The sequence below is a fragment of the Myxocyprinus asiaticus genome, chromosome 44, assembly GCF_019703515.2.
Source record: "Myxocyprinus asiaticus isolate MX2 ecotype Aquarium Trade chromosome 44, UBuf_Myxa_2, whole genome shotgun sequence".
Classification (NCBI taxonomy): domain Eukaryota; kingdom Metazoa; phylum Chordata; class Actinopteri; order Cypriniformes; family Catostomidae; genus Myxocyprinus; species Myxocyprinus asiaticus.
This window is the reverse complement of record NC_059387.1, coordinates 15,477,233-15,505,178: the sequence shown is the minus strand read 5'-3', so window position 1 is coordinate 15,505,178 and position 27,946 is coordinate 15,477,233. Positions and strand designations below refer to the sequence as shown.

General features: G+C 39.1%; 1 protein-coding gene across 1 annotated transcript; it reads left to right on the top strand.

Annotated features, from left to right (window-relative positions):
• The first annotated feature begins 327 nt into the window (after window positions 1–327).
• Window positions 328–27,841, top strand: nphp3 (nephronophthisis 3). Its single transcript, XM_051686545.1, has 28 exons — window positions 328–588; window positions 6,069–6,469; window positions 7,074–7,199; window positions 8,040–8,190; window positions 10,030–10,182; window positions 10,630–10,763; window positions 11,156–11,316; window positions 11,402–11,579; window positions 12,660–12,734; window positions 12,971–13,126; window positions 13,421–13,524; window positions 13,625–13,739; window positions 14,892–15,035; window positions 15,451–15,548; window positions 15,815–15,917; window positions 15,996–16,078; window positions 16,739–16,877; window positions 16,976–17,140; window positions 17,430–17,524; window positions 20,336–20,458; window positions 20,550–20,739; window positions 20,828–21,069; window positions 21,494–21,569; window positions 21,793–21,920; window positions 24,461–24,701; window positions 24,912–25,037; window positions 25,189–25,304; window positions 26,101–27,841. The coding sequence occupies exons 2-28, from the start codon at window positions 6,146–6,148 to the stop codon at window positions 26,264–26,266; spliced, it is 3,912 nt and encodes a 1,303-aa protein (XP_051542505.1). The 5' UTR covers window positions 328–588; window positions 6,069–6,145; the 3' UTR covers window positions 26,267–27,841.
• The last annotated feature ends 105 nt before the right edge of the window (window positions 27,842–27,946 follow it).

The following is a 27,946-nucleotide window of genomic DNA, read 5'->3' as shown; positions in this document are numbered from 1 at the left end:
TCCGTGTTGGTAAGTTGTTTACTGTGCAAATAGTTTATCGACTTACATCAGTTCGTTCCAGTAGTGTAGTAGTATCTGAAGAGGTGGGCATACTGTGAAGCGCCCACTTGAATTTACAAAATGTATATCAGGGTAAGTTTCTTGCATATGGTAACATGATGTTAAATATAAAAAAAACTTGACTGAACTATGCAATTTTGGGTTTTTTGGATTCAGAAATGCGTGAGGTGCACATATCGAAACCGAAGATTACTTACGAAAACGCTTTAGGTCAATTTTGGTCACACTGCGGACCCGTAGAAAAAGGCGTGCCTAGTAACGCTGGTTTTTAGGAAGACAGTGGGACGAAAACGTGTGCATCTCTGGGATTTGTTTACTTTTACTATGCAAATCGATATGTCAATACACTTTATAAAACCATTTACATTCGATTTGTGTTCCGGGTCTTAAGATAGATTAAATCTGTTTTAGTACATCTGGATGTTCTTCTTCATCTAGGTTAGGTGGAGTGTTTTTCTTCACTCTGTTGGGATACATTACAGAATATCATCTCCAGGATGACCGCAGGGTTCAAGATCACATAAGAAGGTGATGTTCAAGCATTATAATAAATGTACAGTTATCAAAAAGTATCGGACATGTTTTAATTTTGATGACACTCAAATAACGTATACAAATGCAGTGAACAACAACGTGCCAACCCGTAAAAAATAATCTATATATACTTGTTTGGACTATTTAATCACAACTTCTCATTAATATCTCCATGTTCTTTAATAACAAATCACAAGATGCACACATAAAGCACAAAGACCCATGCAACTCGTACGCATTTGCACTATAATACGTCAACACACTACAGAAAGCCCTTTTGAAATATACATAATTTTTTTTACCCGTGTGTTCTGCCCCAAGGCCATTTTAATAGCTCCAATATACTTAGCGTATGTAGTCGAACTTATATGATAACTGATTATACACAAAATCTCATGAGAAGGCTTGATAAAACACTTCAATTCTACTCAATAGTAAAATAATAATAATAATAATAATGATAATAATAAAAAAAATCCTACACTACACTTTTGGAGTTTTAAAGACCCCATGTATAAAACATGATTAAATGTAGTGCATTTTCACATAATTAGATTGTTTGAAACTTAGAGAAACACTCCTGGAAGTTGTACTGTTTAAAGTGATAGTTCACCCAAACTGAAAATTCTGTCATGATTTACTCACCGTCATACCATCACAGATGTGTTTCAATTCTTTCTTCTGCTGAATACAAACAAAGATTTTTAGAAGAAAATGAATGGTAATCAAAATACAACACTTGAAAGCTCCCAAAGGCAGCATAAAAGTAATCCAAACGACTCAAGTGGTTTAATTCATGTTTTCTGAAGCGATCAAATCAGTTTTGGGTGAAAACAGACCAAAATATAACCCCTTCTTCACTGCAATCTTGCCATTGCAATCTCTAGTAACAATCATGATTTCAAGCTTGATTACACTACCTAGTGTTTGACGCATGTGCAGAGTGCTAGATGGCACTAGGAAGTGTAATCAAGCTTGAAATCATGATCGCCAAAGAGACTGCTGATGTCAAGATTTATAGTGAAAAAGATGTTATATTGTGGTCTGCTCTCAACCAAAACCACTTAGATCGCTTGAGAAGACATGTATTAAACCACTGGAGTCACATGGATTAATTATTTGCTGCCTTTAAGTGCATTGTGTGAACCTATAGAGATAAAATACTATTTTAAAAATCTTTGTTTGTGTTCTTAATTTAATTAATTTATTTTCTTTATTTATCACACATTATACATTTGCACATATACAGTGAAATTCTTCTTTTTCACATATCCCAGCTAGGCTGGGGTCAGAGTGCAGGGTCAGCCATGATACAGCGCCCCTGGAGCAGATAGGGTCAAGGGCCTTGCTCAAGGGCCCAACAGTGGCATCTTGGCTGTGCTGGGGCTTGAACCCCCGACCTTCTGATCAGTAACCCAGAGCCTTAACCGCTGAGCTACCTCTGCAGACGAAAGAATGTCTGGGATGGCATGAGCCATGTCATCTCTCTCCCGAACTGCTGATTGGGGTAACTCAGCACCAGGCATCCATCCTCATCACATATCCGTCTGTAAAACAAAAGGGAGAGAGAAGTCAGGGGAATGCAACTGTGGACCACCACAGAGTGTGGCTTTTACTTGTAACAAAGCCTGTTGGCATGGCTCCGTCCACTGGACCGTGTCTGGCACTCCATTTTAGTGACATCCGAATAGTTATAGACTTTTAGAATAGGCTTTTTGGGCCTCAAACAAGCCTTAATGGCTGCTGTCTTATCAGTTTGGGGACGCACTTGTCCATGACCCAAGTGGAAGACCAGATACCATATTTCCACCCACCCAGTTGCACACTTCTAAAGATTTGCTGTGAGTCCCGCCCATCTCAGCGACCTCAGGACAGCCCTCAGATGCTGGATGTGCCACTGCCAATCATTGTTATAGATGATGATATCATCCAGATTGGCAGCGGCATACACAGCGTGTGGGCGAAGGACTTTGTCCATGAGTCGCTTAAACGTCGCCGGGGCCCCGAACGGTAAGTCGAACAGAGTGGAAAAGGCCGTTTTTTCTTGGGACGTGGGAGTCAAGGGAATCTGCCAGTATCCCTTTAAATCCAGTGTTGAATAAAAGTGAGTTGCACCGATCGAATTTAGACACTGCGTTCACTTTTCTATTATCCAGACAAAAACGGACTGACCTGTCACTTTTAGGGACTAAGACTACCGGACTGGCCCAGTGACTGTGGGATTCTTCTGTTAACCCCATATCAAGTATAGCCCTCAACTCCTCCAGCACTAAATGTTTTTGTGTTCGGGTAAACAGTAGGGACGACTGTGTACCACTACCCCTGGGGACATTTTGATATGGTGCTGTATGAGATTCGTACCCCCAGGAAGAGGCAAGAACACATCTGAGAATTCTCCTTGCAACCTGGCAACCTCCACGATTTGGGACGGTGAGAGGTGGTCTCCACAGGCGATTTTTAAATTCACCTCCAGACCAAGCTCCTCTCTCTCCGGAACCACCTTCGAAAATAAAGTCACGCGGACCATCTCTCTCCATAGTTTTAGGAGGTTGAGGTGATAAATCTGACGTGCTCCGCCTCTATCCATACGCTTAACCTCAGAATCGACTTCCCGACTCGCCGTGTGACCTCAAATGGCCCTTGCCACTTTGCGAGGAATTTAGAGCTTGATGTGTGTAGTAAACAGGGAGAACCCCTTGGAGGCTTGAGGGACCTCTCGAACTGCGAATAATGGGTTCAAGCCACTTATCCCAATTCCGAGCATCTTTGTGCACAAACTTACGAATCATGTTTTAAGGGTTTGATTAAACCGTTCGACCAAGCTGTCCGTTTGTATGTGGTACATGCTTGTCAGAATCGATTTAATACCCAGTAATTCCTATAGCTCACATAGTGTACGTAACATGAAAGTAGTGCCTTGATCAATGAAGATTTCTTTCAGAATCTCCACACGGGAAATGATTCTGAAGAGTGCCTCCAAAACACTAGGTGCTGAAATGTTGCATAGGGGCACTGCTTCTGGATATCGTGTTGCATAGTCCTCCAGAACCAACACAAAGTGATGTTCGCATGCCGTCCGCTCTAATGGCCCAACGAGGTCCATACCAATTCTTTCGAAGGGGACCTCGATCAAAGGAAGTGGGCGCAAAGGTGCTCTTGAGGTGGCTGGCGGATTAACCTGCTGACATTCACGGCATGCTGAACACAACTTGTGAACATCTCTGTGAATGCCCGGCCAATAGAAACGGGCTATTAGACAGTTTAGTGTTTTTCTCGCCCTAAGTGACCTGCTGTCGGATTATAATGAGCCGTCTGGAGTATCATTTCCCGATGGCTCTTTGGTATCAACAACTGTGTTGCATCTTTTATCTGAGCATCCTGCGTCACTCGATACAACCAATCATTTATAATAGAAAAGTACGGATATGCGAGTGCGATGTCTGGCCTGAGGTGTTGACCATCCATCACTTTCGCTTGATCAAAGGTGTGCCTGAGGGTCTCGTCTCACGTCTGTCCAGAGGGAAATCCCCAGCAGGGAATCCTCTAAAGTTAGGGGAAGCCGAGACGTCCCCCTCCCTTGCATCATCCCGACGAGGAGCCAATGCAGACAGCCCCGGCTATGCCTCCCCAGCCAACGAACTGCAAACCACACACCGTGACAATGTGCACTAAGGGATATTCGTGAACATCCTCATGCACACACCTCACCTTCACCCTACGTGCTGTACCCAAAGCTTCCCGTTGAAACAAGCATTGGTGAATCGAGTTCTGATTAAAACCCGAATCCACCAAGGCTCAGTATATACCCCCTTGAAAACTCACAAGTATCTGGTACGTCCCTGCTTGGTCAGGAGTGGTATGAGGTGCATTGAGGACCTGGACCGACACCCCCACATCCATCGCCGAACATTGATCCTGGAAGTGGCCTGGCTTCCCGCAGTGCCAGCACACCGGCCCAAACTTTCCCCCTGCACCTGTGGTCACAGATTCTCCAACCTGGCGGGAAAGGGAAGGAGATACAGAAGGTGGGGTAAAGATGCCCGGAATCCCCCGGGCCCGTGGAGCGGGTTTTGGGGGAATAGACCCCCATCTCCGTGTAGCAGGGATGGGAACATGGCGAGGTAGGGGAGAGGAAGAGACAGCAGGAGAGAGAGGAAAAAGCTTGGCCATCTTCAGGATATGCCGTCAAGTGGTCCTCAGCCAGTCGGACTCCATCGTCCAGCGATGTCGGGTGGTGGCACTGGACCCTCTCTGCGGTCCTTTTGGGCAGCCAGTCAATGAACTGTTCTAGCACCACCAAGTTGATAATTCCCCCGGCGTCGCGGTCCTCCGCTAGCAACCACCTCCGGCAGGCATCCCAGAGCTGCTGGGCAAAGGCAAATGGGTGGCTGAATTCCCCGTAGGTGATGATGTTGCTCTGGGTTCTGGCTGACCCGCTGTAAGATGGCTCGCTTCAGATCCGGGTATTCCAGCAGGCAAAAGCGGCAGCAGGCGGACCCTGCATCGGCCCGCTCAAATAACTCTTCGCTTAGGGGTCGTCTTGGGGACCCATCTTGGCCAGGGTGATCTGGGGTGGGGGTCCTGCGGCCGCTGTTGCTGCTGGAGTACCATGCGGCAGCAAGCTATGGAACACCCACTGGTCCTCCACATGGGCTTGCAGGAGCACTTGAAACGTAACTCCTGTTCCAATTGAAGCTCCAGGACCCTCAAAACCCTCGCTGGTATCCACTAGACCGAACACAGGTGTTCGATCTAGTGGATGCTAGTGAGGGTTTTGATGATATTCGCCAACGGCGAGGACTCCATGACGAGGATGATGTTTGCCAACGGTGAGGACTCTATGATCTCCCTCAATTCCCAGGTTTCAGCACCACTGTGGCAGACAGGTTTCTTGCTCATCATAAAGGAGGAAGTGGGAACTGGGTTAACAACCAAAAAGACTTTTAATTAAACACAACATAAATTAAACATTGAACACAATAAAAAGTGCTTTTCAGCATAACCAAACATAAACGCACACACATCTCCGTGTGCACCTCTCTCTCTCCTTAACTGGCGTCTCCGTCTCCTCTTTATCTCTCTCCCACTGATTGGGGTAACTTGGCACTAAGTGTCCATCCTCATGGCCCCGCCACACCCCCCCTCCTCGTCACAAAATAAATAAATATTTAAATACAATTCTATATGTCCCTATGACTGCCATATAGAAGGTTTGTATGGCTTAAACTGAACAGCAGCAAATTCATTTTTTATATACATTGTAAATATCTAGATTAAAGGGGCATTTCTGTACCATGATGAATATTCCAGTACCATGTTGAAAAAAATAAGGGCTTTGTAATTGATCTTTTCAATATGATTGTGCTTTATTAAAATTTATTGGTAGTGGCAAATTGGCTTATTAGTTACAGTATTCTGTCCATGCATGGATGTCAACATTGTTTCACACTGATTGTGTTTCCTGTTTCCAACAGAACCATCAATGTACATTCTGGAATTGTGTGAGTGGTCTAGCACATAGGTGTCTCAGTGGCACCCTCTGGCAGTTGCCATGGGCACGGCATCCTCTTTGGTGAGCCCCGGTGAGGTAATCGAGGATGCGTACGGTGGTGAGGGTGGGGAGGCATGTGAGATACCAGTTGAGGTGAAACCAAAGGCACGTCTGCTGCGGAGCTCCTTCCGTCGTGGCCCTCGGGTCATCGGCGCCAGCTTCAAATCCACGGGTTCGGTGGAGCTTGAATATGCTGCCGAATATGAGCGCCTGAGGAAAGACTACGAGATCTTCCGGGTCAGCAAGAACAATGAGATCGCCTCCATGCAGAAGAAGGAAGCCAAGCTGGATGAGGAGAACAAGAGATTGCGTGCTGAGCTGCAGGTTGGACACTTCCTCTTTTGAAATACAGGGGGTCCAAAAATCAGAGACCACATTGAAAGATTTTTGGGAATAAACAAAGTATTAGGATTCTAAAAAAATTGGAACAAAAAATGTATAAAAAATTTCATATAAAATAAAAAATATAAATATATTATTTGAGATTCAGCGCTATTTCTAGGTCACTTATCAAATGTAAGCAAATTTGTGACATTGACGGTGTTACTTTGTACAAAAGGTCAGATTTCATTGCTTCCATTGAAGCACAAAAGATACTCATTGTAACATTCTCAAGTCATACTGGGATAACATGGATCATCAGGTTTTGGACAAACTCGTGAGTGCATGCTTTACTGAAATGTTAATGTTTCACTCAAACTGTTATGCTGATATTAAAATTTGTAATGAAAAGTTCTGTATTAAATTATAATAATGGAAAATAGGAACATTTCCACTATTGGCCTCAGACTTTTGGACTCCACTATAGACATTCTAGGTGGGGTCTGATATGGTGAGGTTTGGTTGAAAATCTTAAGTTGCCTCAAAATTCAATGTTAATGACCCTCAGTCCTATTAGAAAGACTGATGTTGTTTTTCTGGATTTCAGGCTCTTCAGAAGACATACCAGAAGATTCTAAGAGAAAAGGAGAGTGCCCTGGAGGCAAAGTATCAAGCTATGGAGAGAGCTGCCACATTTGAGCATGACAGAGACAAGGTTAAACGTCAGTTTAAGGTGTGAATCTAATACTCTCCTCTCTCACACTGTAAAGGAATAGTTTATCCAAAAATGAAAATTATCTTATCATTTACTCACCCTCATGCCATCCCTGATGTGTATGACTTACTTTCTTCTGCAGAACACAAATAAAGATTTTTAGAAGAATATCTCAGCTCTGTAGGTCCATACAATGCAAGTGAATGGTGATCAGTAATTTGAAGCTCCAAAAAGCATATAAAGGCAGCATAAAAGTAATCCATACGACACCCATGTATTCTGAAGTGATCCAGTCAAGTTTGGGAGACAACAGACTAAAATGTAATTTGTTTTTCACTATACATCTTGCCAATGCAGTCTCGAGGCATGAAAATAAGTTGATGAAAAACGTCTGTTCTCATCCAGAACGGATTGGATCTTCTCAAAAGACATTGAATAAACCACTGTAGTTTTATGGATTACTTTATGCTGCCTTATTGTGCTTTTTGAGCTTTAAAGTTTTGGTCACCATTCACTTGCATTGTATGGACCTACTGAGCTGAGAAATTCTTCTAAAAATCTTAATTTCTGTTCTGCAGAAGAAAGAAAGTAATACACATCTGGGATGGCATGAGGGTGAGTAAATGATGAGAGAATTTTCATTTTTGTGTAAACTTTTCCATTTAAGATGAAGAACTTTCTGAAAACATATGTCTTGCCTTTCAAAATCCCAAATCTTCTTCAAACCTCTCTTTCTCATTTTTCTCTATTTGATCTCTTCATTTGTTCTTGTTTAAATTTGATTTTCAGTGCATTCTAGACCTCTCCTACATCTATTTATTCATCTTTAACTCTTCTCCAAAATACTCCAACTGACAGATATTCCGAGAAACGAAAGAGAAGGAAATTCAGGATTTGCTGCGGGCGAAACGAGATCTGGAGTCGAAACTTCAACAGTTGCAGGCTCAAGGAATACAGATTTACGATCCTGCAGACTCTGATTCAGATGACAACCGGACTACTGTTACCAGTAAGACCTGTTTTCACAAGAGAAAGATCTCAATGGCAACACTAGACAGTATGATTTCTGCCATATTGTGTCATATGCATAAACATTTGTACTTGTCTTAAGATTGCAGTGCTTTATTTTGAGGAACTGTCTAAATGTCATGTTTCAGGTTGTAGATAACATTTTGACCATTTTCATCACACTGACTCACTTTTCTTTGAAAGAGGAATCAGTGAAGGCGTATTCCCTTTATCTGTTTCTCTATCTCTTTTAATATGTAATTTATAGTAAAAGACACATAAGTATCAGCATTGTATCAGCCATCCTAGATATCAGCATCAACCATTAAATAAACAGTCAACCACTTCTATCAGTGTTCCCACACGTCCTGGAAAACCTAGAATTCTGCAGTGCAGTTTTCCAGTCATGGAAAATAAGAAAAATACCATGTCCTGGAAACTAATTATTTGTCTTGAAAAATATTTTAGTATAGTAAAACTGTTTGACAGTGTTACTAACAAGATATTTGTTACATGTACAGAAACATGGTAACATTGGGACTCGGGATAGGTGTCAAATACACAAATTTGTATTGTTTTGTCACTGCCGGCGGCTGTGCATTGTGAAACAACGTCAACGGTTGACTGTCATGAACAAAGCCCTGACAAGTACTTTCTCTGCACATCTGCTGTCATCTCTGCTTTGCTCTGAAGAAATAGTTTAAGTATTGATATAGTGCTGAATATCTTTTTATCGTTTCAACTTTGCTATTGCGTTAGCTACAAAAACATTTAAATTGTAAACTTAAGACAATGACGATGGTCGCACTGCTGATTTAAAAAAATAAATAAAAATCACTCCCTGAGGTGGTAGCGTGGTGATGCAGCCTTCGCAACTCAGGATGTGAATACATTTTCAGTAATTCAACGATTGAAATCCACTTATACCATGTTTACCACATGTAGGGCCCAGTGATTTTCACAAGTTAGAAAACACAGATGGAATTGCTGAATCCAGACATAAAAATGGCATTAGCTATAAAACGCAGAATGTCACGGATATTGACATATTTCAGACAAAAAGGAATGTTTGAATGAATAATAAATCAAATTAAAATTGTGATGTGTCCTAGTGTGATTATTAAACTGCAAAAGGCTGTGATTTAATTAAAATCTGCATGTGCCACACTCTTCAAAATGAATGTGTGAATAAGTATCCGGCTGCTCATACACTGAAAACACCTCATCATGATCATAACACTCACTCTGTGTGTTTGCAGTAGATGACAGAGAGCAGAGTGCTCATACAGACTATATTTATTTAATTAAATCACAGCTTTCTGGGGTTTAATAATCACACTAGGCCATGCAGCGAACTGCTTATCTCGAGTGAAAAGGGGAAAGGACAACTATATATTACTACTGTATACCGTAATTAAATTTGTACTGTAATTAAATAATAATAAATATTAGAATAATACTAATGTATTAAAGCAGTTAACAAGAACATATGTGATGTAATGTCGTGCAGCACTTCATTTGACAAAAATATCTTCAGTGTTGTTTTGGATTGTGCTGTGAGGATTTTGTATTAAAGCACTTTATTTGAGAAAAAAAAAAAAGAATACATTATAATAATTCATTTAATTCTGTATTCTGTTGAATACAGAATTTAGAAAAAAAAAAAAAAAAACATCCAATAACCACAATATACATCATAACCTCTCCTAGAATATCTTGGAATTTTGGGCCTTGAAAAGAGTGGGAACCCAGTACTATGTTGCCAAATGTTTTAGGTAACAACCACTAGTGATGCGCCAACAGTTCTATATCAGTGCATCTCTAACCACTCTGTGTGTAGCTGCAGGCACTCAGTGTGAGTACTGGAGTGGTGGTGTGTTGGGCAGTGAGCCGTCCATGGGCAGTATGATGCAGTTACAGCAGACACACAGAGGCCCAGAGTTCGCTCACAGTCTCATCGACGTGGAAGGGCCATTCGCTAATGTCAGCAGAGGTGAGATTGCACCCTTGTATGTGTCTGTACTTGCTTGGCTGTAGTTTGGTTCCAAAATTGTCATTAACTGTGAGTAAAAATGTCAAAACCTCCCTTTTTTAATTCTAAAAATGCCAAAAGTTTTCTTTTAGGGGTAGGGTAATGGTTTGGGTTAGGGTCATTAGAATTAGCAAAGACAGTTATCAAAAAGTTTATTATATATCTCCATTTCAGGGATAGTTTAATGAAAATCATATACTCAACCTCATATGAATTTGTTGAATGACAGCCTCATTATATGGAAAAAGATGCAATGAATGTGAATGGTTACTGCAGCTGTCTTTCTCATCTTTTGTGTTCTGTGAAAGAATAAAATGTCATATGGGTTTGGAACAACATGATTTTTGGATAACTATGCTTTTAAGTAAACCTGCTTATATATGTGTTGATGATTTCTGTTTATTTCAGATGATTGGGATGCGGCTGTGGCCAGTCTGTTGCAAGTTTCCCCTCATGTCTCTCAGGCTTTGTGGAGTAACACAGTTCGCTGCTACTTCATATACACAAAGGAGACCAGAGCAGAGTTACAGACCTTTATAGAGGTTTACACACACAAACACGCATATACAGTATATTGTACACTATTGTACAAACACCTCTTAAAGCTGAAGTGTTTTTTTGTGTGTTATTTGTTCGTAATGTTAAAATGATGTCTGCGTGTGAACTGCAGAGACAAATGTAAGTTAGCCATTTGATTCCCCTGAAAAGTGTGAACACTGTGGCGCTATCAAAACATTGCTCTATTTATTTGTATGGCTCGTTATGGCAGCATTGGCTCACCCAATGGCATGAGTTTTTGGGCGGGGCTACTTTTTTCAACTAATGGCAGGCAGGGGGTGTGTTTGGGGAAACCTGCTTGGAAACAGTAATTAGTTCACAAAGCAGCCTTTCTTTCTTACATTCAGAAATTGTCAATTTTCTTTTTATCTTTTAGACTTATTCTTTAAGGCTGCAGATGTTTTGTGAGAGTTTGGGTCATTTCTATCTGAATGTGTCATTTCCTGAGGAGAAGGCTGTTCTGTATGCTGCTGAACGCATACAGGAGATCGAGAGGAGCTCTGTGTGTGTGCTGCTACTCAAGTCCTCAGTGTCCAGGTGACTTTCTGAGTTTCTCCATCTTTCCCACACTTACACAACCATCTCATCATTATCTATAATGTCATGCTTTCTGCTGCTTTAGTTGTGTTGTAGAGGATGTGGAGGAAGCCTTTGTGAAGACCCCAGACTCTCGTCCTCTCTTGCTGTATTTGCGTACTGGAGACAGAAATGGAGAGAAGGAGGAGGTCTCCACTCTCAGCCCTGCCACCAGAGAACTGCTGGAAAGAGTTAACAAGGCTGACAAGAATGCCAAGCTTAAGGTAGAATTAAATGATTTTAATGATTCAAACCATTCTAAAGTTCTTCTGAAGATTTATATTATTCTAAAGGTTCTTCTGAAAATACAAAGTTTTCTAAAGGTTCTTCTGAAGATACCAAAGATTCTAAAAGATCTTCTGTAGATTCAGAAAGTTTCCAAAGGTTCTTCTGAAGTTCTAAAGGTTCTTCTGAAGATTCTAAGTTACTGACAACTAGGTTAGTTGTCCAGTAAAGTTCTGTTCACACAGCGCAGGTTTGCAGAAAATGTTGTTGTGAATTTGTGGGTGTCAGTTTGGTTATAGATGCACTTGTCACTCTTGTAAATAACCACACTGTGTATGAATGTAACCGTAATAAGCACTCAAATACAGGACTGATAACTGTGTTCTGCTGCTGTGTGAACATGTCCTATATGGTTCTAAAAAGTCGAAATTTCTAAAGGTTCTCCTGAAGATTCTAAAGTTTCTTCTGGAGATTCAAAAGATTCTAAATGTTTTTCTGAGGATTCAAAGGGTTCTAATGGGTCTTCGAAAATTCTAAAGGTTTTTCTGAAGATTCTAAAGTTTCTTCTGGAGATTCTAAAGATTCTAAAGATTTTTATGAAGATTCAAAAGGTTTTAATGGGTCTTCTGAAGATTCTAAAGTTTCGTATGAAGATTCAAAAGATTCTAAAGATTTTTCTGAAGATTCAAAAGTCTAAAGGTTCTTCTTAAGTTCTTTTGAAGATTTAAAGGATTCTAAAAAGTCTAAAGTTCTAATGTTCTTCTGGTGATTCAAAAAATTCTAAATGTTTTTTCTGCGAATACAGAAGGTTCTAATGGTTCTTCTGAAGATTCTAATTGTTCTTCTAAAATTCCAGTGGTTCTTCTGAAGGTTCTCCCAAAGCTTTCTATAGGTTCTCCTGAATATTAAAAAGATTCTAAATGTTCTTCTGAAGTTCTAATGGTTCTTCTGAAGATTCCAAAAATCCTAATGTTCTAAAGAGTTTAATTTCACCCACACAAAATAGAATTGGTTACTGTACAATTCCTTTTCAAGCATCATTTTGCTTGGTTCAACCTTTCCTTTCTTGTTTTATGCAGGTGGTGGATCATGTAGGATCTGCTGAGGAAGGAGCTGCTCTGATATTCTCTCAGCTCGAAAGAATTATCAAACAGGTACACACACAAAGTAAAAGCAGAAACACATGTTTGTGTGATAAGAGTGTGGTTTTCACAAGTGTGTTAAAGCTTGCTGTTACTTGTGATGGGCACTCACTTTAAGTGAACCTGGTTTACCTGTAGAGGATCTAAAAGAGGGAAAACTCTTAATGCTTGTATGCTGTCTGTGTGTTCATCTACAACATTTTATTGATGATCAGAAATTTGCAAAAAGATTATATATCTCTCTTTAGGAGTTGTTGGGGTTGGAGTTAGAGGAGTGTGGTGCAGTGGAGGAGAGAGAGGAGGAAGACTCTGGTGATGTGCTGTGGGATCTTCATGATGAGCAGGAGCAAATAGAGGCACTCCAACAGGCATGCAGCTCTGCAGCCAAATTCAGCTTTCAAAAGGCATGGCGGCTCTTTCAGTTATAGTTTTCAGTATGAATTGCAAGTCCACATGGAATCTGCACTTTTTTGACATTTTCAGTGGTGATTGTGAGAAATCAGAATTCTGTGGAATGAATTATTGCAGAGTACTAAACTCTTATTGGTAGCTAAAGAGTAGTAACAAATTAGCCAAAAAAAAAAAATATATATATAAAAAATAAATCTTACACAAGAAGAGGGGCATGTTTTCTGCTGACTCGTATTCCGCACATGCCTAGCAATGATGGATTGAATGCTGTCTCATTATTTCCTTAGTATGTTGACCGACTGAATGACATGGTAGCCGCCCCTCCACCCACCCCACCACTGCTAGTGTCTGGTGCACCTGGATCAGGGAAATCTCTTTTGCTTGCTAAATGGTAATCTTAAAAAATGGTAATAAATCTATATATTAAGTATTATTTAACAAGAATTATTTGTCAGTTGTTATACCATAAACAAAATTGTATTATTATGCAGGATAGAATTACAGCAGAAAAACTCTCCCAACACTCTCATTCTCCATCACTTTACTGGACATCCTCTCTCCACCAGTGCAGATCCTGTGCTCATCATTAAACGCCTCACAGTGAAGGTACTGTACAGGCGTACACCACCTCTGGCAAAACTTAATTGTTAGTGCGTACCAGTGTCAAAAATGAACTTTTTAGTTCAAGTGGCAATATTTGCCATTTACTGTACCTGGAATTGACTTTCAGGGGCATATTACCTTTATGAGGGCATATATTTTTCCAACCATATAAAATCACACTGTCCATTTTTGTTAAATATTGTAAATTAGTAATTTAATTAAAATAAATTATCAGTTGGAACCATTATGGCTGTAAAAATAGCTGTAAATAATGCACAAGGTACCATTACACAATAAACACTCTGCTACAATACAATTTAAATAATTAGTAGGTCCTGTTAGATTATTCATACAAGCTTAAAGGAATTTTCTGGGTTCAATACAAGCTCAATCATTTGTGTCATAACTTTGATTAACACAAAAATGTATTTTGACTCGTCCCTCCTTTCTTTAAAAACAAAGAAAAAAAGGAAAAATCTGGGTTACAGTCAGACACTTAAAATATTTGGAGGGTTTAAAGGCAGAAATGTGAAGCTTAGTATTTTATAGAAGTACTTGCATTAATACTTCTGTTAAAAATAAAGTATTATTTGGGCTGAAAAGTTGTTGAAATCTACATTTTTACAGTCATTTTAGGGTTTGTTGAGATTACCTTCTCATAGCAACACAGTTATAAAATTAGCTATAACATTACACAGAGAGTGATTTAAGTGATTTTATCACACTGAAATCATGTTTACATGCATATTGTTTATGTCTTGTGGCTATATTTTTGAAAAGGTGAGTATTGTAACGTTAAAAAATAGGCCCCTATTCACTTTCATTGCAAGTGCCTCACTGGAACCCATATTTTTGCTTTTTTGTTTTTAAAGAAAAGGGCAAGTCAAAATGATTTTTAGTGGTCATCAATAGTATGCCACAAATGCTGTCGATTGAGCTGTAATAATGTAATAATTTTACTGGAAAACAAGACAAAATAATAAAGATTTTTGTAATGTTCTGAAAGGACTTTATAGGCAGGCACTATGAGACAATGTTAACTTATCCACTCGTCTAAACCAAGTTATACACACAAAGGTGAACTGAACCTGAAATATCGTTCTGTATGTTTTTAAGTCCTCCCTCCGCATGATCAACTTTTTTCTATCCTTGTAGCTACTCCAGCATTTCTGGTCTATCTCTGGACTCTCAATGGACCCTTCTAAGATTCTCGAGGAATTTCCACGCTGGCTAGAGCGACTGTCCGCACGTCACCACGGCAACATCATAATCATCATTGACTCCATTGACCAAATACAGGTTACACTTCCTAAAATGAACTTCCTCCCTTGACTGTGGTGTGCGGATTTTTTCATATGAAGGAATGTACACAGCTGAAAACACTCGTACAACACATGATCGGAGTGTTTCTTAGTAAATCAATTACTCAGTAATTCTACATATACTGTAGATTATCTTTCTAGCATGCTAGATGTAGTGGGATTAGCTGATGGACTGATTTTAATTTTTATCCAAAATGAATACCCTTTTACCTGTTTACTCTGTTTAGGAAGTGTAGTTTGCGTTTCATATTTGAATAATATTTTTAATCGGACCTATATAAAAAGAAATATAGTACAATATTTAATTACATTGTTATTCATTGATCATTATCATATAATAACAAATTAATTAACCATCTGCATGGTTCTGTTTGTCATATTTGTGTTTCCAGAATGCAGAGCGCCACATGAAGTGGCTGATTGATCCTCTTCCTGCTAATGTAAGAGTGCTAGTGTCCGTTAATGTGGAGACCTGCCCACAGGCATGGAGGTATATGGCACACCCTATACATTACATTATGTTTATGCATATGACAGATGCTTTTATCATTTAAGTGACTTACAGTGCATTGAAGGTATACATTATATCAGATGCATTTCTTGGGAATCGAATGCATGAACAACCCAGAAGAGAATAGTAACACAGGAATATAATAATATAACTGATTAATGCAAGTTTTTTTATTTCATTGAAAACATTATGCACATCTGTATATGTAGGCAAACATCAAACATGTTGAACCTTGGAATTTTTAGGCTGTGGCCCACACTGCACCTGGACCCTCTAAATCCCAGAGAGGTCAAGAGTGTCATCAGCACAGAGTGTTCGAGCACAGACATCAAACTCACCAAAGACCAGGTGAGAATCCATGTCAAACTGTGGGTATCTGTTTTTTTGTGTGTATTTTTACACGTTAAGTGTCTTTTTGTGAAACAGGAAAAGAAGTTGGAGAGACTCTGCCGTTCAGCTGCAACATGCAACGCTCTCTATATCTCTTTATTGGCCAGACTCATTACACAGTGAGTGCATGTGTGAATGAGTGGGCTGCGGGTTTATCTGTGGCTGCACCTGTTTATAGTGTTTGTGGGTCTTTTTTATTTACAGTATATTCCCTAATTACCATGTGTGTGTGCGTGTGTTTGCATATGCATCTGTGTATGATTATGTGTCTGAGTTTGAATGTATTTGTGTAAGTGTATGCATATCTATTTATTTTTGCATAGAGTGAGAAATAACCCTGTGACTGTGTGAGCATTTTGTGCAAATGTGTGAATAGTTTGTGTGCTTGTGAGCAATAAACCTGTAAATGTGCAAGCTTTTTGGTTTTGCGTCCAGCACCATACAGCATGTAGAAAAAAGCAGTGATTTCTCTAAGACTGATATGACTAGAGTGAGCATAATGTTTAGCATTAAAAAAAAAAAAAAAACACTTAAATACTATTAAGTTCTTTCTGTTTAAAACTAAACAATTAGCAAAAAATGTTGCACTTTTAATGAACATGAAAAAAAAAACTCTTCAAAAATTTTTTTTTAATGAAATGGGTGTAAACACTTCCGTTTGTCCAAGTGGACATGGCTATTGGCCAGTCCTTACCGATATGTTGGTTCATCACAGGTGCACATACTGTATTGTCTTAGTGTGCACATGTGAAAATACATTCATCTGCTCAATCTGTCAGCTCCAGATCCTCTTGGACATTGGAAAGGACTCTACACCAGTGTGTTTTGTCTCAGGATACAGTATCACTGTACAGACTGGGCCTGAAAGTGGCGCTAGACTCACTCAGCACTGATCAGGAAAAGCATGTCATGAGAGAGGTGACCCGTCCACTGTCCACTTTTTAGCAAAATTGAACTATTCGTGGTCAATGGACCTTTTACTGAGTACAAGTTCATTTATATTTCCTCTTATGCAGTTATTGTGCCTGGTATGTGCTAGTCACAATGGTATCAGCGAGTCGGAGACATTGGAGTTGTTCCCAGATCTGAGTTTCCCTGCTCTCACCTCAGTGCTCCACAGTCTACAGAGATTGCTCATCATTACTTATGCCTGTGGCCTCATACGCTTCCAACACCCACAGGTGCGTGTTTGTGGGTGGTTGTGCAATTCAGACCTAGCTATACTTTCGGGGATGAATTTGGTGAAACATTTCCTCAGAATTGGCTAAATTTGTTTTGAATTGTTTTTATTTTGTTTGGTTTGGTTTTGGCATTTTGTTTCCACAGGTAAAACTAAATATGGTACTGTGATGTCTTTTGGTGAAGCTCAGTTTAGTCTCACATCTCTTTGCAATGGAAATAACTAAAACGGAAGTAAATTGCTGTAAAAGTGGTTTTTGTAGGTGTGTGTGTAATCTGTATTGATTCCAGGCATGTGAAGCGGTCAACCAAGAGTTTATGGATATGGGGAAATGCTGTGGATACTACAGAAAGACACTCATTCAGTTCTTCAGTCAACAGCTGGAGTAAGAACATCTATTTTTTTCCTTTAATAGAGTAATTGAACTTACTGTAAATACAACTGTCAAATGCTAATTTCTCCCAAAAGTGTAAACACTGTGGCACTATCAAAACATTTCTCTGACCTGCCCGACAAAGCAACATTGGTTCTACCAATTGTGGGGGTTTTGGGCGGGCTATTTCTTTGGATGTGTCCAAGAATCCTGTTTGAAAACAGTCAGTATTTTAGCAATTCTGTTGGGTGATGCTAGTGTATGGCATCAGTTTTGTATCACCAGAACTTGAATTTGAAAAAGCCTCCGAATTCATGATCTTGAAAAAAGACTGGGTGTAATTTGAAACCTCATTTTAACTGCAAGTCTGAGAAGAAAAAAAAAATTGTAGTTGAGAAGAATTAAATAATAAATCTAAAAAGAAAAAGATTATATATATATATATATATATATATATATATATATATATATTCTTTCCACCTTCAGAGAACAAGTGTGTTTAATCATTAGCCTACATCCAAGGTAATATGAATCAGGTAGATATATACCTCTTGTTGTTACTGTAAATAAGTAAAATAATACAGACCTATTGCTGACTGAAACAACACAATACGACGATACTTGAACAAAAATGAGCTGCATGGTCGAGTTGCCAGAAAGAAGCCAATGCCACAAAAAAGCCCGGTTACAATATGCCCGACAACACCTTGACACGCCTCACAGCTTCTGGCACACTGTAATTTGGAGTGACGAGACCAAAATAGAGCTTTATGGTCACAACCATAAGTGCTATGTTTGGAGCGGGGTCAACAAGTACTGTGCTCCTTGAAACAACCACACCGTCTTTTTCCAGAGCAGCCTGTATTTCTCCTGAGGTTACCTGTGGGTTTTTCTTTGTATCCTGAACAATTCTTCTTGCAATTGTGGCTGAAATCTTTTTTGGTCTACATGACTTTGGCTTGGTATCAAGAGATCCCCGAATTTTCCACTTCTTAATAAGTTATTGAACAGTACTGACTGGCATTTTCAAGGCTTTGGATATCTTTTTATATCCTTTTCCATCTTTATAAAGTTCCATTACCTTGTTACGCAGGTCTTTTGACAATTCTTTTCTGCTCCCTATGGCTCAGTATCTAGCCTGCTCAGTGCATCCACGTAAGAGCTAACAAACTCATTGACTATTTATACACAGACACTAATTGCAATTTAAAAAGCCACAGGTGTGGGAAATTAATCTTTAATTGCCATTTAAACCTGTGTGTGTCACCTAGTGTGTCTGTAACAAGGCCAATCATTCAAGGGTATGTAAACTTTTGATCAGGGCCATTTGGGTGATTTCTGTTATCATTATGATTTAAAAAGGAGCCAAACAACTATGTGATAATAAATGGCTTCATATGATCACTATCCTTAAATAAAAGACTGCAAAAAGATTTTTTTGCATGATCAGACATATTTTCAAAATCAATGCCAAAATTTCACAATTTCTGCCGGGGTATGCAAACTTTTGAGCACAACTGTACATTCATACAGACGTGATTGTCACAGACGTTTTGTAATTAGACCACAAAACAACACAAAAACATTTGAAACTTCTGAATAAGAGATGTTTATGGTGATGTACCGCTGAGATTGGCTGGTGTTACGGAACAATTGGGGATTGTGTTATCTGGGCATGTATGCATGCAAGTGAATAATTTTAATGACCTTTTCAGCAGATTCATTCAATGCAAAGGAGCAAAGTAAAGATGTTTTGCACATTATTTTTTTATTTTTTATTTTTTTCTCCCCAATTTGGAATGCCCAATTCCCAGTGCTCTCTAAGTCCTCGTGGTGGCGTAGTGACTCTCCTCAATCCGGGTGGCGGAGGACGACTCTCAGTTGCCTCCGCATCTGAGACCGTCAATCCGCGCATCTTATCATGTGGCTTGTTGAGCGTGTTACCACGGAGACCTAGCACATGTGGAGGCTTCACGCTATTCTCCGCGGCATCCATGTTCAACTCACCACGCACCCAACCGAGAGCGAGAACAACACATTATAGCGACCACGAGGAGGTTACCCCATGTGACTCTACCCTCCCTAGCAACCGGGCCAATTTGGTTGCTTAGGAGACCTGGCTGGAGTCACATTTTGCACATTTATTAAAAATGAAGGCTATATATATTTACTGCTATATATGTATAATATACTGTATATAGTCATTAATTCATTTAAAAGGACTTTTGAGCTGTTTCCATCGCTTTGCGATTGTCCAAGAGAGAGATGGATTATATCAACGCTCGTTTGCTCTTCCTTGCATTCCCGGATGTCATCCTCAAATTTTGCCACCTGTATTTTTCAAGCTGTATTCAACAACCTGAATATTGAGACCTGAATTTCACGACCTGAAATCCACACCTTGAATAATAAAAACTTGAATTTCACAACCGGAATTTTTTTTTAGGTGAATTCACACAAAATATTTTCAAATATTTAAAATTAACAGCAAATATTTTTGATGACATCAAATTACACCTAGTCTTTTTTCCAAGATCATGAATTTGGAGGCTTTTTCAAATTCAAGTTCTGGTGATATAAAAATGACACCATACTAATGGCGCAGAAATTACACACTTCAGCTTAGTAGAGAGTTGCAACAAGCTGCATGAACTTAAATACTTAGAATCCCAGACAATTATAAAAATATGATATCGGGTAGAAAGATATTAGAAATGTAGATCTTTTTTTGCATCACGTTTGTTTGCACATTTTTGAAGACCATTATTGTTTGTTTTAGCAAATTGACCATTATTTTTTTACATTTTATACTTGTGTTTTCAGTCAAGATAGAGTAACATGGCGTGTGGCTGATGAGTTGCCGTGGTTACTGCAGCAGCAGGAAGATGGAAGTAAACTCCAGATGAGTCTGCTTAACCTGTTTGTGTCTCAGAACCTCTACAAGAGGTACATTCTCATCTTCTTGTCCTCCAGTATCTTATTTATTTGTGAATATGTTTGTGTCCAAAATAACATATATTCTGATGTGTGTTTTTAGGGGTCATTTCTCAGAGCTGCTGGCATACTGGCAGTTTGTTGGCAAGGACAAATGTTCCATGGCGACAGAGTACTTTGACTCATTAAAAGCATTTGAGAAGACCTGCGAGAGTGAGCAGAGCATGAGCCGACTGGCCAATCTGTACGAGACACTGGGCCGCTTCCTCAAAGACCTGGGACTGCTCAGCCAGGTACACAGAGAGAGAGTTTGATGATCCTCCATATTCCATTTCAAACCTTGTATAGATCACGTGTGTGTTTCATATGTGTTGTTTCAAGGCGGTAGCCCCCTTGCAGCGCTCCTTAGAGATTCGCGAGACCGCTTTAGATCCAGACCACCCCAGTGTCGCTCAGTCCCTTCACCAGCTGGCGGGGGTTTACGTGAATTGGAGGAAATTCGGAAACGCAGAGCAGCTGTACAAACAAGCTATGGAAATATGTGAAAATGCCTACGGACCAGAACACAGCACCGTCGCTAGGGAACTGGACTCACTCTCATTACTCTACCAGAAGCAAAACAAGTACTTCTGCTATTCTGAAATTTAATATCTAGCATAGATCTCTGTTGATTTCTAAGGCCTTGTTCACAGTGCACACAAATGCAACTGTTTTTCAAATCTGATCTTTTGAGCTGAATGTCCACGCATGTCGTTTTGCAAGAGATTCAGTCAGATCCATTTGTTCAGTGACTGCTGACAATACTGTGCATTGTGTGCATAATGTGCAATTCAAACTGAAATGCAACAGAGCTGAAATTCGGATATTAATTTTATTTCATACCACTTATGATTATGTTTTAGATCAAGTGTGAAAAATTAAAATGTGGCTTTAGCTGTTCAGGCTACAAAACTACATTTGAGCCGGATACACACAAAAACAATTTGAATAAAAAATCTGTACAAGGCCTAAGTGAAATTCTAATTTAATTCTCTTTTATTTATCTAGGTATGAGCAGGCTGAGAAGTTAAGAAAGAGATCAGTCAAGATTAGACAGAAAACAGCACGACAGAAGGGCCACATGGTGAAAAATATCAAATAGTATATATATATATATATATATATATATATATATATATATATATATATATATATATATATATATATATATACTGTATAATTGCATGCATATAAATTATATTATAAAATAATATGTCTTTGTGTTTCATTCTGCATGATCCTGTATGTGATTTCAGAGAGATGGAAAGAAATTGCTCTAACAGTGTATTTGCATGTGTTCTGTCTAGTATGGTTTTGCTCTTTTGAAACGCCGGGCGCTGCAGTTAGAGGAATTAACTCTTGGTAAAGACTCAGCAGATTGTGCCAAGACTCTAAATGAGCTTGGGGTTTTGTACTATCTACAGAATAATCTAGAGTAAGTAAACCATCACTTCATACATACCTCATACATCTGGAGAAGGAAGTTCATTAGAATATTCAAAACGTCTGTAAAGGCTTAAAGAGATAGTTCACCCAAAATGAAAATTCTCTCATCATTTACTCACCTTCATGTCATCCCAGATGTGTATGACATACTTTCTTTAGCAGAACACAAAGACTTTTAGAAGAATATCTCAGCTCTGGAGGTCCATACAATGCAAGTGAACTGTGACCAAATCTTTGAAACTCCAAAAAGCACATAATGCCAGCATAAAAGTAATCCATACCAGTGGTTAAATCAATGTCTTCAGAAACAATATAAGCGTAGGTGTAGGTAAACAGATCAACATTTAAGTCCTTTATTACTATAAATCTCCACTTTCACTTCCACATGCATCTTTTTTTTTGCCGATTCACATTCTTCAAGAATATCGCCACCTACTGGGCATGGAGGAGAATTTATAGTAAAAAAGGACTTAAATATTGATCTGTCTCTCACCCACACCAAGATATCTCTTTAAAAGACATGGATTTAACCACTGGAATCACTTGGATTACTTTATTGAAATCAAAATGGAAGTTTTGCTGCTTTTATTCCAGATCTATTAGCTTTCAGGTAATCTGTATGCTAGTGTAACCCTAAATGTTAACAAAATTCGTTTTCAGAAGATTCAAGCATTTAAATCTGCAGTCTCTCTCTTCTGGCTTAACGGACCCTGAAAAATGTATGACTCATATGACTTACTGCATTAATTTTGTCCAATCAAATGCTTTCTAGCATGAGAACGCACCCTCCCCCTCAATCTGCTCAGTGCACATGGCTGTGTTCAAACCTGCGATGATGATACCTTTGCAGGGCACTTCATAGGGAGCACAATCCATGCATTAGGGTCATTCTAAACAGAATTTCCAATAATAATCACTTAAAAAGTGAGTTGTGAATGACCGTTATCACCTTTCAGCCATGTGATGCTCTCAGAGTGGAGGGTAATTGTCTTTGAAGGGAATGGGCCATAGGGACGATCACTTCTGATTGGAACATGCTCGTGGGAGTTAGACTTGAGGAAAGTGTCTGGAGTTTATTTTTAATGTAGCCATTTTTGTGAGCTTTCTTGGGATGTACAGCTTGTGTAAGTGTTCTTTTTTTCTTTATGTTTTGTGTATTGTGATTCAATACATTGACATATTGTGATGTTTTACATTAATCTGCAGTGACTTGAATAACGGCTCCTGCCTCATCATAAGCAAAGACCGCGATGTGGTGTGTTTGTTTGTGGGCTGTTTAGTGGTCAGTTGGATGATCGTTTGGTTCTCAAGTCAGTGGAAAAGCAGTCAGGCTCGTTATTGAGATCGCTTCTCAGTTTCTGTACCAGTTTCAGTCTCTGGCAGCAGCACAGTGGGGAATATGTGTGTGTCTGGTGCCATGTGTAAACTAAAGCCTATTGGCCATTTAACAAGTCCCGCCCGAAACTTCTTGTTCCAGTAGGAAATACATCAACAGGCCAACGAGAACTGCGCTTTTCAAGGCACTTCACAGGGACTTTAAGTGCTTTTTGGACCTTATGGTCACCATTCACTTGCATTGTATGGACCAACAGAGCTGAAATGTTTTTCTAAAAATCATCATTTGTGTTCTGCCAAAGAAAGAAAGTCATTCACATCTGGGATGGCATGAGGGTGAGTAAATGATGAGAGAATTTCCATTTTTGGGTAAACTATCCCTTTCAATGGATCATTTGTGTTGAAATTTTTTTTCTTTGAACTTTTGTTGTCTTGAACAAGATACTATGAAAACATGTCAGAACTCAGAGCTTACTTTGTCTTAAAGACACCGCAGCAAAAATAAAAAAAAAAAAAAACCCATTGAATTCTAATTCTTTGAATGGCCCAATTGCCCGACACAACAACATTGACCAGTGGTGTGAATTTGGGGCGTGACTATCTGTTTGTCGATCAATGGCAGAAAGGGGAAAGCTGTTTGAAAACGATGCTTCTTTTTGCAATTCCATTTGGTGGCACTAGTGGTGCCGAAATTACACACTTCAGCTTTAAATTCTAAAAAAGGTATGAGATCCATTGAAATTAGTTTATCAGTAAAACAGTTGCATTTAGTGCAGAAATAAGGCTAAATTCATTGTACAGCAAACTTATTGTAATCTGTATGCAAACTCACTGAAAACTTACCATTCTTTTCAGGGTTGGACATTTTTGTCATTGACAGTCGTTAACGATAATGAATGAAAATCAATTAATCATTAACAATGACGATAATAAATTGTAAGTGGTGAACTGCATGAAACTCAAAAAATACAAGACACCTATTTTTCTTCAATCAAAGCTTTATTTATACAAAGTTTGGTTTTTGACTGATCAATGGAAACTTGAAAATGTCCACAACGTAGAAAAATTCCTTACTGTAGAAGGAGTTGATATACTTAAGTGGTTATGTGAGAAGGCTGTCATTTATTTTAAAAAAACACGTTCCCCATTTGTAGTTATATAGCATGCATTGTAATGTTTATTTTTTAAACCCAGTGCCGCAAAGGTGTTCTTGAGTCGATCGCTTGAGATGCGTCAGCATGTACTGGGGCCGGATCATCCCGACTGCGCCCAGTCTCTGAACAACCTGGCTGCACTCCACAGCGAGAGGAAAGAGTACGAGAGTGCCGAAGAACTTTATGAAAGAGCACTAGACATCCGCAAACGAGCGCTCGCTCCTGACCACCCCTCTCTCGCCTACACCCTCAAACACCTGGCTATGCTTTACAAGCGCAGGGTGAGAAACCACAGGAAAAGACTCATAACTGCAGCTCTTCAGAAAATGTAGTGATCAGAGTGGCAATATTGTGTGCATTGAAATATCATAATGTTTCATTATGAAACATTTTATAATGTTTTATGTTTTCGTAATGTTTGTAGAATTTTTACTTTGTTAATGAACATCTGGCTCTTTCTGATTAGTTATCTGTGAATGTGTGTGTTATAGGGGAAACTGGAGAAGGCCGTACCTTTGTACGAATTAGCTCTTGATATCAGAGAGAAGAGCTTTGGGCCCAAACACCCCAGTGTGGCCACAGCACTGGTTAACCTAGCGGTACTCTACTGCCAACTGGTAAGAAATTGTGAAGTCTGTGCTTATACAGTATAACAGATAACAGTCTCATTTCACCAAGCTGTTGTATTTTAAAACTATTCATTTATGAGTCTGCATGAATCTAATTATATGCAGTGATATGCAGGATGCTTGTATGTTTTTGTTGCAGAAGCAGCACAGCGATGCATTGCCTTTGTACGAGCGAGCCCTCAAGGTGTATGAGGACAGTCTTGGCCGACTGCACCCACGTGTCGGAGAGACTCTAAAAAACCTGGCTGTACTCAGGTTAGTCTCATAACTCATCTCTTTCATTAGTGTAGCTCAGCTCTACAGTTTCAGTTTGATTACATTTATGTCATGCATTTGAATGTAAATAGTAGCTGAAGGCAAACATCACCATTAATATTGCTCATACATAGGAATGTGTGTGTTCTTATTAGGGGGTTCTTATTAAAAAATACTGGAACTGAATTATTTTTATGACTTTTGGTTATTGTATTTTTAATGAGAATGCCCTAATAAGGGGACTGGGTAGCTCAGCAAGTAAAGACTCTGACTACCACACCTGGAGTCGCAAGTTCAAATCCAGGGCGTGCTGAGTGACTCCAGTCAGGCTTCCTAAGCAACCAATTGGCCCGGTTGCTAGGGAGGGTAGAGTCACGTTGGGTTAACCTCCTCGTGGTCACTACAGCGTGGTTCTCACTCTTGGTGGGGCGCGTGGTGAGTTGTGCATGGATGCCGCAGAGAATAGCATGAGCCTCCGCACGCGCTAGGTCTCAGCGGTAACGCGCTCAACAAACCACGTAATAAGATGCGCAGATTGACGTCTCAGACGCGGAGGCAACTGAGATTTGTGCTCCGCCACCCGGATTTAGGCGAGTCACTATGCCACCACGAGGACTTAGAGCACATTGGGAACTGGGCATTCCAAATTGGGGAGAAAAAGGGGAGGAAAAAAAAAGAAAGAATGCCCTAATAAGAACACACTAGCATTATGGCGACGAGTTTTACATGGGCAAAAAAATGGGCAGAAAATGTACAACTCCAGTGTCTTACCTGATTAGCTACAAATTTCACTCAGTTATGAAGAAGGAGATTTCGAGAAGGCTGCAGAATTGTATAAACGAGCCATGGAGATAAAGGAGGCGGAGCCATCTCTGGTGTGCAGCAAAGCCCCCTCACATCACTCATCCAGTGGCGATACCTTTAGCCTTCGAAGCCCCGCCATACCTCACACCACAAGGTGACACCTGACACTTCAACACATTTAAGGGGGAATTCTGACCTCTATTGATTAAGCCATATCGGCTCTGTTTGCTGTGCTCAGGATACTGTTCTTAAATATCTCAATTAGAGGACAGTTCATCACTGTCTAGATGGACAGTTCAAATATGCAAAATAGCATCTTTGGAAATTTGGATAGCACATCGTGATTTAGCCAAATATGTTCTCATTCCTACTGTAATTTACAATATAAATCAACAGTATTTTCAAGTCTCAGAAATGCAAAGCTGAGATGAGAAACTGTGTATACTTGTATACTTTCTTACAATGACTGTTCTTATAGCACTCTATTGCATCAGCATGCCATTTCCCTTTAAGTGAATTGCAATTAAATTCATGGAGTTGTTACATAGTGTTTAGTGAAATCACAAAGATGAACAGAATAGTGTTATTGAAGGTCTTCACAATGCAAAAATGCTATTTCTATAACTTGAATTTTCTCTGTATTTACTTTATATACAATTAATAATATTTTGTTTTAAAAGTCAATTATCACTGACTTTTAGGTACAAAATGTAATCCACTGGCTGAGTCAGAATTATATTTACTTTTTTTAAACAATGTCAGTATTAGCTGTTATGGAAACCTTTTAAGATCACGTCTCTTCCAAATACTTTTCACTGGCACGGTACATCCTGTGAGCAAATATAGAAGCATGTGTGACCTCTAACCACAGTTTTGTTGGCTGATGATGGTAGTCAGAGCATAAATTTGAAACTGACTGAATATTCACCTACCTATTTAAACATTTCACACTCTAAACTCTGATCTATGAGCTGCTTCCTTTATGAAAAGTCTTCACCTTTAACTTTATTTAAAAAAAACAGCAGAACTGTTGCAAAGAACAGATCAAAATGGACAACAGCAACTAAATGTCTCTGTAAGAAAATGTATCTGATTGTATTTTATTTTGTGAAAGTCTGAGTGATTTTTTTTTTTTTTTTTGGGAGCATTTACATGGTTCATCTACATGGAATAGAGCATGTGCAATAATTGTGCTTTCTGTTAAGCACTACGTAGTTTTTGTACATTGTTTAAAAATGGATGTTTTGAGTAGGTACTTAATGAACCCATATGATTCGATCATGACCCATATATTGATATTGAGATTGTACTTTTGTCTTTTACTTGTGTGAATTGTATTTAATGTGAAATATGAATGTGCCCAGTCATGATGGCAATCTGTTTACTTAGAGCTAACGGATATAAAAGACTGTATGAATGCAACGCATGGATATGCCAAACTCTCTAATTTGTGAAAGTTTGCAAATGTATGTGCACAGCAAATATATTTTAACATACTACTTGGTGCTAAAGCACAAGCATACCAGTCTATTAATGTGCCTCATTTTATTATCTTTGAACTGAAAAATGAACGAATTGTATCATTACGGACTTCAATTAAACTTCTTATATTGCTTGTGTTACATTAAAAAAAGAGGTATGTTTTTACCCAAATATATTTATGTCCCTTGCAAAAGGGAAAACACCATGTATGCTGTTATTTACCAATAAATGTTATTGAATGAAAATGAACAAGAGGAGAAAAGGTTTTTACTCAGTGCAATGTAAAACCAAGTCTGGTTTTTCACCATTGAAAAGGGAATGAGCACTAAAATCATGCTTCTTTTTTCAAGCTACCT